The sequence below is a fragment of the Cygnus olor genome, chromosome 15 (genome assembly GCF_009769625.2).
Source record: "Cygnus olor isolate bCygOlo1 chromosome 15, bCygOlo1.pri.v2, whole genome shotgun sequence".
NCBI lineage: Eukaryota > Metazoa > Chordata > Aves > Anseriformes > Anatidae > Cygnus > Cygnus olor.
In genome coordinates, this window is record NC_049183.1 from 14,941,864 (window position 1) to 14,954,749 (window position 12,886).

The window sequence follows — 12,886 nt, forward strand, 5'->3', positions numbered from 1 at the left end:
GGGTGGAAGAGTGGTGCCGGGGGCACGGAGCCCCCCCGGGGTGGCGTGGCGGGGTCACCAGCCCCGGTGACATCTGTATGGCGAACACAGAGACTGCTCCAGGACTACGTGAGCTGCACAGGGGTGGGATGGGGTGGGGGGGGGTGGGGGAGGGGTGGCGGGGAGGGGGCGGGGGGGGGGCCGTGTACGAGGGGGTCCCGGCGATGTTGTCTTACTTCGGGGCCGCCGGACCCTGCGTGGGTCCCGGGTCTCCGTATCTCACACTGATCTGATCTGAGATGTTGCCTTCAGCAAACCTCATGGTGTCTGTCTGTATATATGTGCGCGACGGAGAAAAGAAAAAAAAAAAAAGAAAAAAAAAAAGGAAAAAAAAAGAAAAAAGACAAAAAAAAAAAAAGGAAAAGAAAACAACAACGGCCTGCTGTTTGAAACACCGCTTTGCTTTTTCCGTTTCGTTCTTCCATCTCCTGCCTGCCCTCTCCCCACCCTGCCGGGCACGGCTTCCCCAGGACGGGGACAGCGCTGTGCCAGCCCTGTGCCAGCGGCCGTGTCCCCACCGGGGCTGCCCCAGCCCCGATTCCTCCCTCCGCTTGCACCCGCCCTCCTCCTGCCCTGCGGGGTGCTGGCGCTGCTGGGTTGGGGCCGCCAGGTCCCCAAAAGGCCACCCTCCTTCTGCTCTGCCTCGCCGAGACCTCGGCTGCTCTGCTCGCTGGGGACGGGCTTTGCTCCTCGCACTTGGGCTCAAACCCCAAAGCTCTGGGTGCAAGCCCCAAAGCTCTGGGTGCAAACCCCATGGCTCTGGGAGCAAACCCCATAGCTCTGGGTGCAAACCCCATGGCTCTGGTGCAAGCCCCATTGCTCTGGGAGCAAGCCCTATGGTCCTGGGTGCAAACCCCGAGGCTCTGGGTGCAAACCCAGATTTTCAGCCTGGTGCAGGTGGGTGCAAACAGCCCAGCAGCAGCTCCCGCTCGGCAGCACCGGTCCCCACTGGGGTGGGCAGCGATTCGGCTGCCCCAGCCCACCCCACAGGGACGTGGGACGCCGCGGGGAGGGACGGAGGAGACCCTTGCTTCCTTCCGCGTGGCGCTGGCTTGCCCCTCGCCGCCGGCTTCCTTTGGCTTCCTCCACTTTGCTTCTCCTCCAGGCTGCTTCAGGGGGCTGCCCAGGGTGACTTCACCCCGAATCTCCGTCCTAAAAGGGAGGCGTGAGCTGCCCCCAGCGCCGAGCATCCCACGGGAAGGGGGCAGCGCTGACCCCACACCCCCAGCCCCATGCCCCAGCCGGCTGTCGCGCCCCCTCCATCCCACACCCAGCCCTCGCCCTCAAGGTTTGCTGGCCAAGAAATGTCTGTCGTTTCAGCAACCTGCCTCGGACACGGGAGCGAAAAACACACATTAAAAAAAAAAAAAAAGGGGGGAGAAAAGAGACTAATAAAAATAATGAATTACAAAAAAATTAAAAAAAAAAATCGTCCGTGTCCCTGGCAGTGTTGCCTGAAATCTGGCTATTTTTAGTGACATCTTGTACATATGACTGTAAAATGGTAAACCGTGTGTATTATATATTGCCTCATTATATAGTGTATATATATGTATACATATACATATATATAATATATATGAAGACTGTAAATGTTAAGACTAGTGTTCTTATTAGTATATTGCTTCACACTGAAGATTGTGTGTAACAAGCTGTTTCTAAAAGATGTTTATTTTCCTTAAGAGTAAAAAACAGGTCATTGCATTCAGAGCGTCAATAAAGATACAACGATTGTTTTGGAAGTACGTGGCGCCCTGCTCGTGGCCTGTGTTTCTCCGCGGGCACCCGGCCGAGTGTCCCTTTGTCCCCAGGTGCCCCCCCGGTCCAAAGGTCTTGCTGTGGGGTTTGGGCGGGGGGGGGACCTTGGGGTATCGGGGACAGCAGCTCCGGTGCTCCCCATGCATGTTAGGGGAGGAAGGGTGGGTTTGGGATGTCCCCATCCCTGTCCCCTTTGTCCCCCGCCCCATCCTGTGCAAGGAAAGCGAGACCCCCCCCCCCTACAGGCTGCCCACCCGCCCGGGGGGGGCTTTTTGCCCCAGCCCGGCTCGGATTGCCCCCCCCCCCCCATGCACTATCAGACCCCACACCCCCAGTCCAGCACACAGCGGTATAAATAATCAGCTTTAATTGTCTGTACAAAACTCTCCAACTATGAAAATACCGTTTAAAAAGGCGTGGCAAAGGGGGGGGGGGGGGAGGTGCTGGGGCGTGGCGGGGGGGCTATGTACAAGGTGTGAGCAGCGAGGGGATTGGGGGCACCCACCAGCCCCCCCCACCCCGGGGGAGCCTCCCCTTCTCCAAAAGCGCTCAGAGCTGGTGCTTGGCACCGGCTGCAGCAGCTCCAAACTGGGGGGGACTGGTCAGTGCTGGGGAGGGATTGGGGGGGTGGGGGGGGCCCTCTTTCCTACCACGGGCACCACCTGGGAGACAGACGGTGCCACCATAGCTGCCACCACGGGGCAACCCCTCCTGCCCTCCCCTGATGGGGACAATGCTGGGGTGTCCCCCCCGGGGCTTGGGGACCATGGAGGGGGGACGGGCAGGGACGCGCAGGGGAAGGGGGCGAGGACGGGCCCCAGCCCTGTGCCAGGGTGCTGCGGGGGCTTGGGGGGGGGGGTGGCGGGCACCGGGAGGAGGGTGGCCGAGCACCCCCAGTGCCATGCAATACTGTGACAGCGTCACTAGAGGTCCCCACGTCCTGGGGACACGCGGGGAGCACCCACTGGGGACGGCGACGAAGGACGGCACCCTGCCGCTCCTCCCCGGCGCCTCCAAACCCTGAGCCCGTCCTGCAGCGGGGTCTCCTACCCGGGGCGAGGGCTTTGGGGTGACACCCCCCCCCCCCCCCACCCCCGGCACCCCGTCCCCGGCTATCCCGAGGTGACCGTGGTGCCGCTGCCCAGCTTGATGATCATCTGCTGGCAGTCGTGCAGCGTGCGGCGGTCGCCCAGCTTCTCCAGCGTGCGCGCGGCCTCGGCCAGCATCCCCACGCGCTGCCCGGGGGCCGAGAGGAAGCTGGGGGGCAGGTAGCAGCAGGCGAGCAGCAGGGCCTCGGCGTGCTCCCGCGGTGTGGGGTGGCTCTCGGGCTCGCCGGCTGCGGGGACAGAGCGGGCATCAGTCCCTCACCAGCCCCTGGGTTCTCCGGATCCGCTACGAGGCTATTTGGGCACCCCGGCGCGGATGCCACCACCAAAATACTGGGGGAGAAGCTCCCCTTATCCATGCTGTACCCCCTAAACACGGTGGTGGCGAGCAGCGGGGTGTCCCCATGGGGTACCCAGCACAGGGGGGGCTCCCCAACACCTTCACCCACCTGTTTTGCTGCCCTGCACCCCTCTCCTCCGCAGGCTGCGGTCCAGCAGCTGGTGGGTCCGCGTGGGGCTGGCGCGAGCCATCAGCCTGGCGGTGGCTTCGTGCAGGAACACCTGGGAGGAGGAGGAGGAGGAGGAGGACGATGGGGAGGGTTGGGGGGCACCGTGCACGTCTCCACGGGGCTATCTGAGGCCGGAGCCGGGGCGGGGGGGGGGCTCACCCTGCGCATGGCGGGCCGGAGGGTCTGCGCCAGGCGCCGCAGGCTGCTGAGGTCCTGCTGGAAGCCGCGGAGCTCCAGGGCGGACGCCTGGTAGGCGCCGCGGAGCTGCTGGCTGGCGCTCATCTGCTGCTGCCACAGGTTGGTGCGGGTGACGAGGAGCAGGTCGCACAGCAGGAGCTGCACCGCCTGCAGGGGGAGCGGGGGTGGGGGGGGGGACACAAGGGGGAGCGGGGGGGCAGTGAGCGGGACAGACGGACGGGGCGCACCCCGACACCCCCTCCCTCCCCGTGGGCGGGCGGCGCTGCGCGGGACCCCCGCCGGGCTGCATGGCAGGGGCATTGCACTCCCAGTCTGACACATGCAATGCAACTACAATGCACCCCCGCGAGGGCCGGGGACGCCTCCTGCATATCGGCAACCCCCTCCCCAAAACCCGCTCCCAGCCCCTCCGGCTCCCCCAGCCTCACCTTGTCGATGGTGCACTTGGGGGGGCTGCTGAGCTCCAGGCTCTCCCGCAGGCAGCTGCTGGCCTTCTCGCAGTGGTTCAGGCTGGCCTGGCTCCCGTCCTGCTTGCTCAGCATGGCCCGGACAGCCTTGAAGGAGTGCAGCGCGGCGCGGGGAAGGGGCTTCCTGCGTGGGGACGGCGGGCACGGTCACCGCGGACCCCTCGCTGGGCACGGCCGAGCCCCCTCCAGCAGGCACAGGGGCTGCACCGACCCCAGAAAGAAGGGGACACGGGGGAAGAGCTGGCACCCTGCACCCCCAGCACTCACTCAGAGCCCTGCAGCACCCGGGGCATGGTCTCCACCAGCGGGTAGAGGCGCTCGGCCCCCTCCTCGTCTCCCTGCAGCCAGTGAATAACGGCGCCGATGACGGACGCCCACCACTTGGACACGGGGTCGGTGCCTGCAGGGCAGAAAGGGACACGGGAGCGGGGTGTCCGCCAGCCCACGGCCCCGCTGCCCCCACGCAGCACCCCGGGGGACGCCGGCCTCACCTGTCACCGCCGCCAAGCCGCAGCTGATGGAGGGCGCGGGGCCGGGCGCGCCGCTGGCGTCGGAGCAGCCGTTGAGCAGCTGGAGGTACTCCAGCGCGTCCGAGAAGCGGCTGGTGGGACAGCAGAGGGGAGGTGAGCGGGGCTGGACCCCGGTGAGCAGAGGGAAGGGGTGCCCAACCCAGTACTCACCCCTCTCCCTGCGCCGCGGGGCGGCCGGGCTCAGGCATGGCCACGCAGCACAGCGCCTTCTCCAGGAGGTGCTCGCGGAAGAGCTGGGTCACCTGCGCCAGCGGGTCCACTGCGGGACGAGAGGGGCTGTCAGCCCCCAGCCCTCCGGCAGCCCCAAAATGGCTGGGGGGGTACAGGCGGGGATTGAGGGGGTACCTGGGTTGCCGGCGGAGCTGTAGATGGTCTCCCTCGGGACGCCCTTGACGGCCCAGTCGCCGTCCACGAAGAAGCGGTGGCCCAAGGGGTGGCAGAGCCACTGCATGGCCGGGGGCACGGCCCCGCCGTGGGACAGGGCCACGCGCCGGGCGCTGCAGAGGAAGGGGCGCTGCGGGGAGAGCACAAGATTGGGGTGGGGGACAGAAGGGGTCCCCAGGGGCCATCGTTGGAGGGGGACACGACAGCAAGCCCCGCAGCAGGGGGGACAGGCGGCCGCATCGAGCCACCAGGTCCCACGGCACAGGTGGGGATGGACACACCACCGGGCACCCCACCAAGCCCCCCGAAGGCAAATGGGGCCGTCCCCCACCCCTTGTCCCCCCCAACTCACAGCCAAGAAGTGGAAGCAGCGGTGCAGGCTGGCCTTGACCCGCAGGGCAGCCGCCACGTAGATCTCAGCCAGGGCGGCCACGGACACGGCATCGCCGGCGCACTCAGCCAGGTTGACGGCGCTGAGCGCCAGGTTGATGGCCAGCAGGTGCCCCCCAGCCTGCTTCCCTGTGGGGACCCCCGCCGGGCGGGAAGGTGTCAGCGGGTGGCGGCGTGACACCCCCTCCCCCCCCCCAAAAAAAAAAACCCTCCGTGCCCCCCCCAAGACCCATCCCCGTGTCGCGGCGCCTACCGGCGAGGTGCAGCTGGTGCAGGCGGTGGTACGCCATGGCGGCGTCGCGGGCGCTCTGGCGGACGTGGGCGCGGGGCGGGGGGGTCCGGGCGCAGCCCCCCGGCGCGGGCGGCCAACCAGCGGCCCACCCAGAGGCGCTGCAGGAGGTGGCGCAGCAGGGTCCAGAGGAGGCTGCACGCCAGGTCCCCGTGGGAGGCCGGCAGCGGGCGGCCCAGAGCCCCCAGCGCCGTGCGCAGGTGCTGAGCCCCCTGCGCGAAGTCGCCCTGCGGGGACCCCACCCCCCCGCAGGGCATCAGCACGGGGAGGGCGGGGCCAGGGAGAGGGGCGGGGCTGGGGGCGGGGTCAGGATTCGGGGGCGGGGTCAGGATTTGGGGGCGGGGTCAGGATTTTGGGGGCGGGGTGAGTGGAGGCTCAAGGAGAGGAGGCCGGGGGAGCTGCGGGGGGCATGGCCAAGGAGGGTGGGGGCGTGGCTAATGAGGGGGCGGGGCCAATGATGACATGTGGGTGGGGTCAGGGGAGGTGGGAGGGGTCAGGGGAAGGGGGCGTGGTCAGGAGGTAGGGGGCGTGGTCAGAGCAGGTGGGCGACAAGGGGGTGTGGGTGGGCTTAAGTGGGCGGGGCCATGTGGGTGGGTGGGGCCAAACCAGGCGAAATGGGTGGAGCAAATGCGGGTGGGCGTGGCTAATAGCAACGAAGTGGGCGTGGCATTTGGGAAGTGGGCGGGGCAATCCCAGGGAGGGGGTGGGGACAGGGCCAGGGGAGAGGGCTGGGGAGCACTGGGGGGGCGGGGCCATGGTGGGTGGGGCCGTGGTGGGCGGGGCTTGGGGCAGTGGGAGGGGCTTACCCGTTCGAGGTCGAGGTCGGCCTGGCGGCGGTGGCGCCAGAAGAGGACAGAGGACTCGGAGTGCGGGGGGGTGACGGGCTCCCCGCAGACGAAGAGCCGCACCACCGCCCCCAGCACCAGCGCCACGTTCAGCCCCCAGAACACCAGCGTGGGCCACAGCCACTGCGACCACCCCCACGGCTCCTCTGCGCGCGGGGACGGCGGTCAGCGGCCTCCACCCCCGTGGGGACCACCCCAGCAGCCTCCATCCCCATGGTGCACAACCCAGCGGCCTCCACCCCCATGGTGCACAACCCAGCGGCCTCCATCCCAACGGTGTCCACCCCAGCGGCCTCCACCCCCATGGTGCCCACCCCAGTGGCCTCCATCCCAATGGCCTTTACCCCCAACCCAACACCTTGCACCCCAACAGCCTCCGGCCCACCCCAACGGCCTCCATCCAAAGCCTTTACCCCAGCCACAGCATCCAGCCCACCCCTATCCCAACAGCCTCCATCGCAACGGCCTCCACCCCATCCCCACCCCAACGGCCTCCACCCCGTGCCAGCACTTACCCGCGGTGCCGGACTCGGCCATGATGCTCCTGCCAGGACCCGCAGTGCCCGGGCTCCCCACAGGGGCCGGGGCGCTGGAGCCCCGCAGCAGGGAGGCCAAGGGGTTGAAGGAGAGGCAGAGGAAGACGAAGGCGCAGAGGGCCATGCGGGAGCGGTCCAGCATGCCCTGGCTGCCGGGCGAGGGCAGCGGGCGCTCCTGCTTCACCTGCGTGGGCAGAGCCTCTGTGAGCCTCGGGAATGGGGCACAGGGGGACAGAGCATGGGGCACAGGGAATAGGGGACAGAGCATGGGGTTCAGGCCATGGATACGGGCACAGATATACGGACACGGGGCATGGCGATGGGGCAGAAGAGCGGGCATGGAGTATGGGGTATGGATAACAGGTCATAGGTGTGGGGTATGGGTATGGACATGGGCATGGCATGGATTATACAGGGCATGGGCATGCAGTATGATGATGAGGCACACGCATAGGGCACAGGGCATGGATATGGGGTACGGGGTGCTGGGCACACACACAGGGTCCATAGCAAGGGCGTTGCATCCCCTGAATCCCTCCCTCCAGCCCCACATCGGGCAAGGAGCACCCTAAGGGAGAAGGGTCAGGCTCCCACGCCAGCATCCCTCTCGCTTGGCTCCTGGCCCCCTGGGGACCCCCATCCCCGGCACACCCCCGCACCTTGCCGTGGTCGCAGAAGGGGCTGTCGGGCTCCGAGTCGCTGCTGCTGTTGCTGCTGCCCCCGCTGAGCGAGAGGGGGCTGCCGCGGGAGGGCGAGCCCACGTCCGAGGGCGGCGGCGTCAGCATCTCCATCACCTCCGCCTTCACCACCTCCATGGGGGCCTCCGCCTTGGCCCCCCCACTGCTGCAGGAGGCCACCAGGTCCTTGAGGGACTCTGCGGGGAGCGGCGCAGGGCTGAGACAGGTTGGGGGGGGTGGGGGGGGGTGGGGGGAAGGACCCCGGCCAGAACCTGCCCACCCCGCGGCACTCACTGCTCTTCTGCACGGCCATCTTCAGGCTGAGGTTCTCCTGCTTCAGCTTCTGGTTGCTCTGCTGCAGGAAGCGGATGTACTCGATGGCCTTCCTCAGGATCGCCGACTTGTTGAGCTGACGGAGGGCAAGGGAGGGCTCAGCCCCGCTGCAAGCAGCCCCCTCCCCACCCCAGCCCCGGCACGGCTCCCACCTTGGCCTCGGTGCCCACCACCAGGTCCTTGAGCTCCACGATCTTGTCGTTGATGGAGGAGCGGTAGCGCTTCTCGATGGCGTTGTGCGCCGTCCGCTTCTCCCCCTTGCTCTGCACCAGCGCCGGCTTCCCGCTGGGCGCCAGCCGGTTGATGGGCAGCTTCTCGGCGTCCACCACCAGCGGCACCGTGGCCAGGATGGTCCCTCCGCTCACCAGCGCCTGCGGGGATGCAGGGAGGCATTGGTGGGGGGGACCCCGAGCGTCCCCAGCCCACCCCGCAGCCCCCCGTGGGGGCACCTACCGGCACCTGCAGCGGGGCCGCGGTGCCGCCGGCGCTGGTGGCCAGGGAGGCGATGCCGGAGGTCTTGGCGCTGCCGGCGTCCGTCTTGACGGCCGTGAGCAGCAGGGAGTCAGCCTTGATGAAATGGGGCTGCAGCAGCACCTGGGGGGTGTGTGGAGGGATGGTCAGCGGGGCTGGGGTGCCACCAGACCCCCCAACCCCCCCACATACGCAATCCTCGGTTCTGGGCTTACCGGCACCGGCTGAATCTGGGGCGAGACGGGCTGGGGGGTGGCGGTGGTGGCGGCAGGGGGGGGGCCCGGGGGCCAGGAGCTGCTGGGGTGCCACGCTCTGCACGGGGCCGGGCAGCGTCGCCACGGGCTGGACCGGCTGTGGGGTGGGCAGGGGGCTTTGCCCGGCCCCCCCGGGCTGCACGGCTGGGCATGGAGCAGAGGGAGGCGTTACGGGACCTCCCCAGCACCACAGCCTCACTGGGGGGCACCCCCCTCCAGCTCCCAGCCAGAACCCCCCGCACCGAGCCTCCTGCCCAGAATCAGGCAGCCCTGACCCCCCTCCTCCCTATAACACCCCCCCATGCACCCCCAAATCCTCACCGGGGAAGCCGTGCTGGTTCTGGAAACCCACCAAGGGCTGGGGGCTGAACTGGCCGGGGGACGCGGGGACGAAGCTGGGGGGGGCCAGCATCACGCCGGGCTGGGGCTGGCTGCTGGGCACGGCCGACGGCTCCTCCTTCACCCCCGGGGCTGTTGGGGGGCCGGGGGCAGGCAGGAGAGGGGCAGGGGGCTGCGGGGTGAAGGCTGCCAGCCCCGGGGGCCCCGGGTACACATTGCCCGGGGGGGCGGCGGGGGGCGGCTTGCTGGGCCCCAGGTAGGTGCCGAGGGTGCTCGGGGCGGGTGGGAGCCCCGGGGGCACGGTGCTGTCGGGGACACCAAAGGGAGAGTCGAACAGCCCCGAGAAGTCATTGTCTGGCGTGTTGATCAGCTGGAGCATGTCTGCAAAACAGCCCCCCCGCACCCCGTCAGCGGTGGTCCCGGACCTTGCGAGGGGTCCCCAAAGCCTTTGGGGGGTCCCCAGCCCCACAGCGCTCAGCCCTGCCCAGTGCTTTGGGGAGGGGTCCCCACAGCCAGGGGCTCTCTCCAGAGAGAAATTCCCAGGGAAGCGCCATGCCCTGCTCCTCCCGGGCACTCTGCCAGTGGGGAAACTGAGGCACGGCACCCACATGGCGGGGCTGGGGTCTGCCCCCCCCCCCAGGCTCAGAGGCTTCCAACCCAGCCTGGGGGCAGCGGGGCTGATCTCAGCCCGTTTCCCAGCTCGGGGTGGGCACAGACCACCTCATTCATTTGCCACCCACCAGGAACCCCGACAGCCCCCACAGCAGCCCCCATATTGGGGGGAGGGAGCAGGTTCGGGTGGGGACAGGGAGGTGCCACATCCCGGACCCCCCCACCCCAGTGCCAAGCGTGTGCACCCCGCTCTCCCCCCCAGCAGAGCAGCACAGCAAGCACAGGGTTAAGCAGCACTGATCTGGGGGGTCTGCTCCCCTCACCAGGGGGCACAGACCCAGGACACCCCCACTGCCGTGCCCCAGCACCCCCACATCGCCACACCCCCCAATGCCCCCCAGGGGATGCCCGCATCGGGGTGCCCCCACTTGGGCACCCCCAGCTGAACGCACGGAGGCGCCCCAAAGCTGCCACCACCGGGATGACCCACGGGGGGGGTCCCACCGAGGCACCCGCACACCCACAGACCCCAGGACGCCCCCACCGAGGCGCCCCACGCCCCGGGGCACCCCACGCAGCGGGAAGGGGCCGCGGCGAAGCCCCCCGGGGCCGCGGGGAGGACGATGCCGGGGGTACCTTCCAGCGCGCACGCCGTGCGGCCGGCGGGGTGGGCGCAGCTGGGGGTCTCCAGGCGGAGGCCGAGGCCTCCGCTCAGCCTCGTGCCGAGGCGGCTGGGATATTTTCAAGCCATTTTCTCGCCTCCTCTCCCCGCGGGGCCCTCCCTGCTTGCCGCCTGCGCCAGGCCTGGAGCGGGGCCGGCGATGGGGTGATGCCGACTCCGCCAATCGCCGCCCGCGCGCCCGCCGGCCGCCCCCAGACAGCCCCGCGGCCTCGCCAAGGTGAGCCCGGCGGGTAACTCGCGGGCACCCCGCCGGCACCCGCCGCGGTTACTCGGGGTCAGCCGCCCTTAACTCCTTCGCCGCGCGCCCCCCTGCATCCATCCCCGGCACGCGGGGCGCCCCTCGCAGCCCCCTGCGCCCCAGCATCCCCGTGCCTGCTTCGGGCAACGGAGGAGATGCCCCGCAAGGAGAGGGGTCTGCTTTGCACAGCTCCAGCCCCCTGTAAGAAGTCAGCGCCCCTATTTGCACTGGGGGTCTTTCCAGGGGGCTCTAAGCCTCAGACCCCCCAGCTCAAGAGACCCGCACCCAGCCCCTCTCCATGGGGTATGTGGGGCCAGGGAAGCACCCCCAGGGGGACACCTTCACCCCACACCCCCACCCCTCTGCTCCCCACGGCTTCCTGGGGATCATGGCCAAACAAAACGGGGTGTCACGGGCGGTGGCTGCCCGCTGGTGACCTGGCACACCGTGTCAGCCCTGGTTCGGGGCCAAGGAGGGCAGAGGGGACGCCAGCGCGGCTCTGGGGCACGACACCCCGCAGCCAAAGTCCTCGCGGGGAGCCGGGCGGCAGGATGCACCGCTTCCCCCGGTGCTGCCACCCGGTTAAAGGTCACCCGGTTGGGTTCGGCGCCGGCACGGGGACACCGCGACGGCCCCGGAGAGGGGGTTCCCGGCACCGACCTCCCAGAGCGTCCCGTGGGCGCCGCGGGGTGCCGGGGGGCTCGGGCGGCCCCACACCCTCTCCCCACCCCGCCGCGTGCTCCACCGGCTCGGCCGGTCTGTGCCGGGGATGCCTCGGGGCCCCGACGCTCAGTGAGCTCAGCCGGGACGGGCGCCACGTGCTGCCGGCCGGGGAACCTGTTCGGTGCTGGGGCTGGGCTGGCTGCGTGCTGGGCATGGGGACGGGTGTGGGAACGGGTACGGGTACGGGTAGGGGTATGGGTAGGGGTACAGGCATGGGAATGGGAATGGGAACGGGTACAGGAACGTGCACAGGTATGGGAACGGGTAGGGGTATAGGTATGGGTACGGGTACAGTTATGGGTAGGGGTAGGAGTATGGGAATGTGTACGGGTATGGGAACGGTTATGGGAACAGGTACGGTTCTGGGTACGGTTTTGGGAATGGGAATGGGAACGTGTATGGGTGTGGGAACGGTTATGGGAACGGGTACAGTTACGGGAACACTTATGGGACCGGGTACAGCTCGGCGCTGGGGAGCAGGTCCCGCTGGCACAATCCCCACCCCACAGCCCTCCCCCACCAAGAGGACCCGGTACCGAGGGCTCCGGGCCCGGGGATGCTCCGCAGAGCCCCGGGGCCGCTTCTCCCCCCCCCTTCCACCCTTCCCTGCCCCCCCCCCCCGCCCCGGGAAGCCAGGAGGAATGACCGGGAGTAACCCCGGCGGTGACGCTACCGCGGGGCGGGGCTGGCGGCGGCACAAGGCTGCGGGCGGGGGGGGCGCCGGGGCTGCCCCTGCACCGGCACCGACCCCCCCGGGACGGGGAGGGACAACCGGTACCCGAGCCCCCCGGGCCGGGCACGGCCCCCCCCAGGACGACGCAGCCCTGCAGCGACTCCGAGCCCCAAAAGCCCCAAACCTCCCCCCCACCCCCGGCACCGAGAGCGGCCCCCCCCGGGCTGTGCTACGGTTCTCCGGTGTTGCACCGAGCCCCCGGCGTCGCACCGAGCCCGCTCCCGCCCTTCTCCGGTATTGCACCGAGCCCCGGCGTTGCACCCCCCCCCACGGCCACGCGTGGCTTCCCGGCGGTGCACCGAGCCCCGGGCATTGCACCCCCCACAGCCACGCGTGGCTTCCCGGCGGTGCACCGAGCCCCCGGTATTGCACCGAGCACCGGGCACCGCACCCCCCACGGCCACGCGTGGCTTCCCGGTATTGCACCGAGCCCCGGCCGCGCACCGAGCGCGCAGCCCCGGTCCCAGCCGTCCCCCCATCCCGGTGCCCCCATATCCCCCACCCCGGTTCCCCCACGCCCCCCCCATCCCCGTGCCACCCCCAGGTCCGGTTCCCCCATATCCCCCAATCCCGGTTCCCCCGCTCCCCCCCCCCCAGTCCCGGTGCCGCCCCCCCCCCCCCCCCCCATCCCGGTGCCCCCGGGCCCCCCGCACCGTCGATGTCGCTGAGCAGCGCCGTGTCGATGTCGCTGCCCCCGGGCAGCCCCGGGCCGGGGCCAGCCCGTCCAGGCTCCCGTCGTCGAAGGCGAGGGCGCTCATCCCGCAGCTCAGCAC

General features: G+C 69.4%; 1 protein-coding gene across 1 annotated transcript; it reads right to left on the reverse strand.

The window, feature by feature from the left end:
- Positions 1–315: 315 nt before the first annotated feature.
- On the reverse strand, positions 316–12,886 carry SREBF1 (sterol regulatory element binding transcription factor 1). The gene is given in 22 exon segments (XM_040574742.1): positions 316–3,133; positions 3,353–3,464; positions 3,572–3,757; positions 4,039–4,201; positions 4,345–4,477; positions 4,569–4,678; positions 4,758–4,866; positions 4,953–5,121; positions 5,344–5,510; positions 5,635–5,716; positions 5,718–5,897; positions 6,477–6,661; positions 7,031–7,235; positions 7,711–7,925; positions 8,023–8,137; positions 8,214–8,432; positions 8,515–8,655; positions 8,748–8,792; positions 8,794–8,930; positions 9,108–9,506; positions 12,767–12,815; positions 12,818–12,886. Coding segments are annotated over 22 exon segments (3,399 nt in total). The 5' UTR covers positions 12,872–12,886; the 3' UTR covers positions 316–2,909.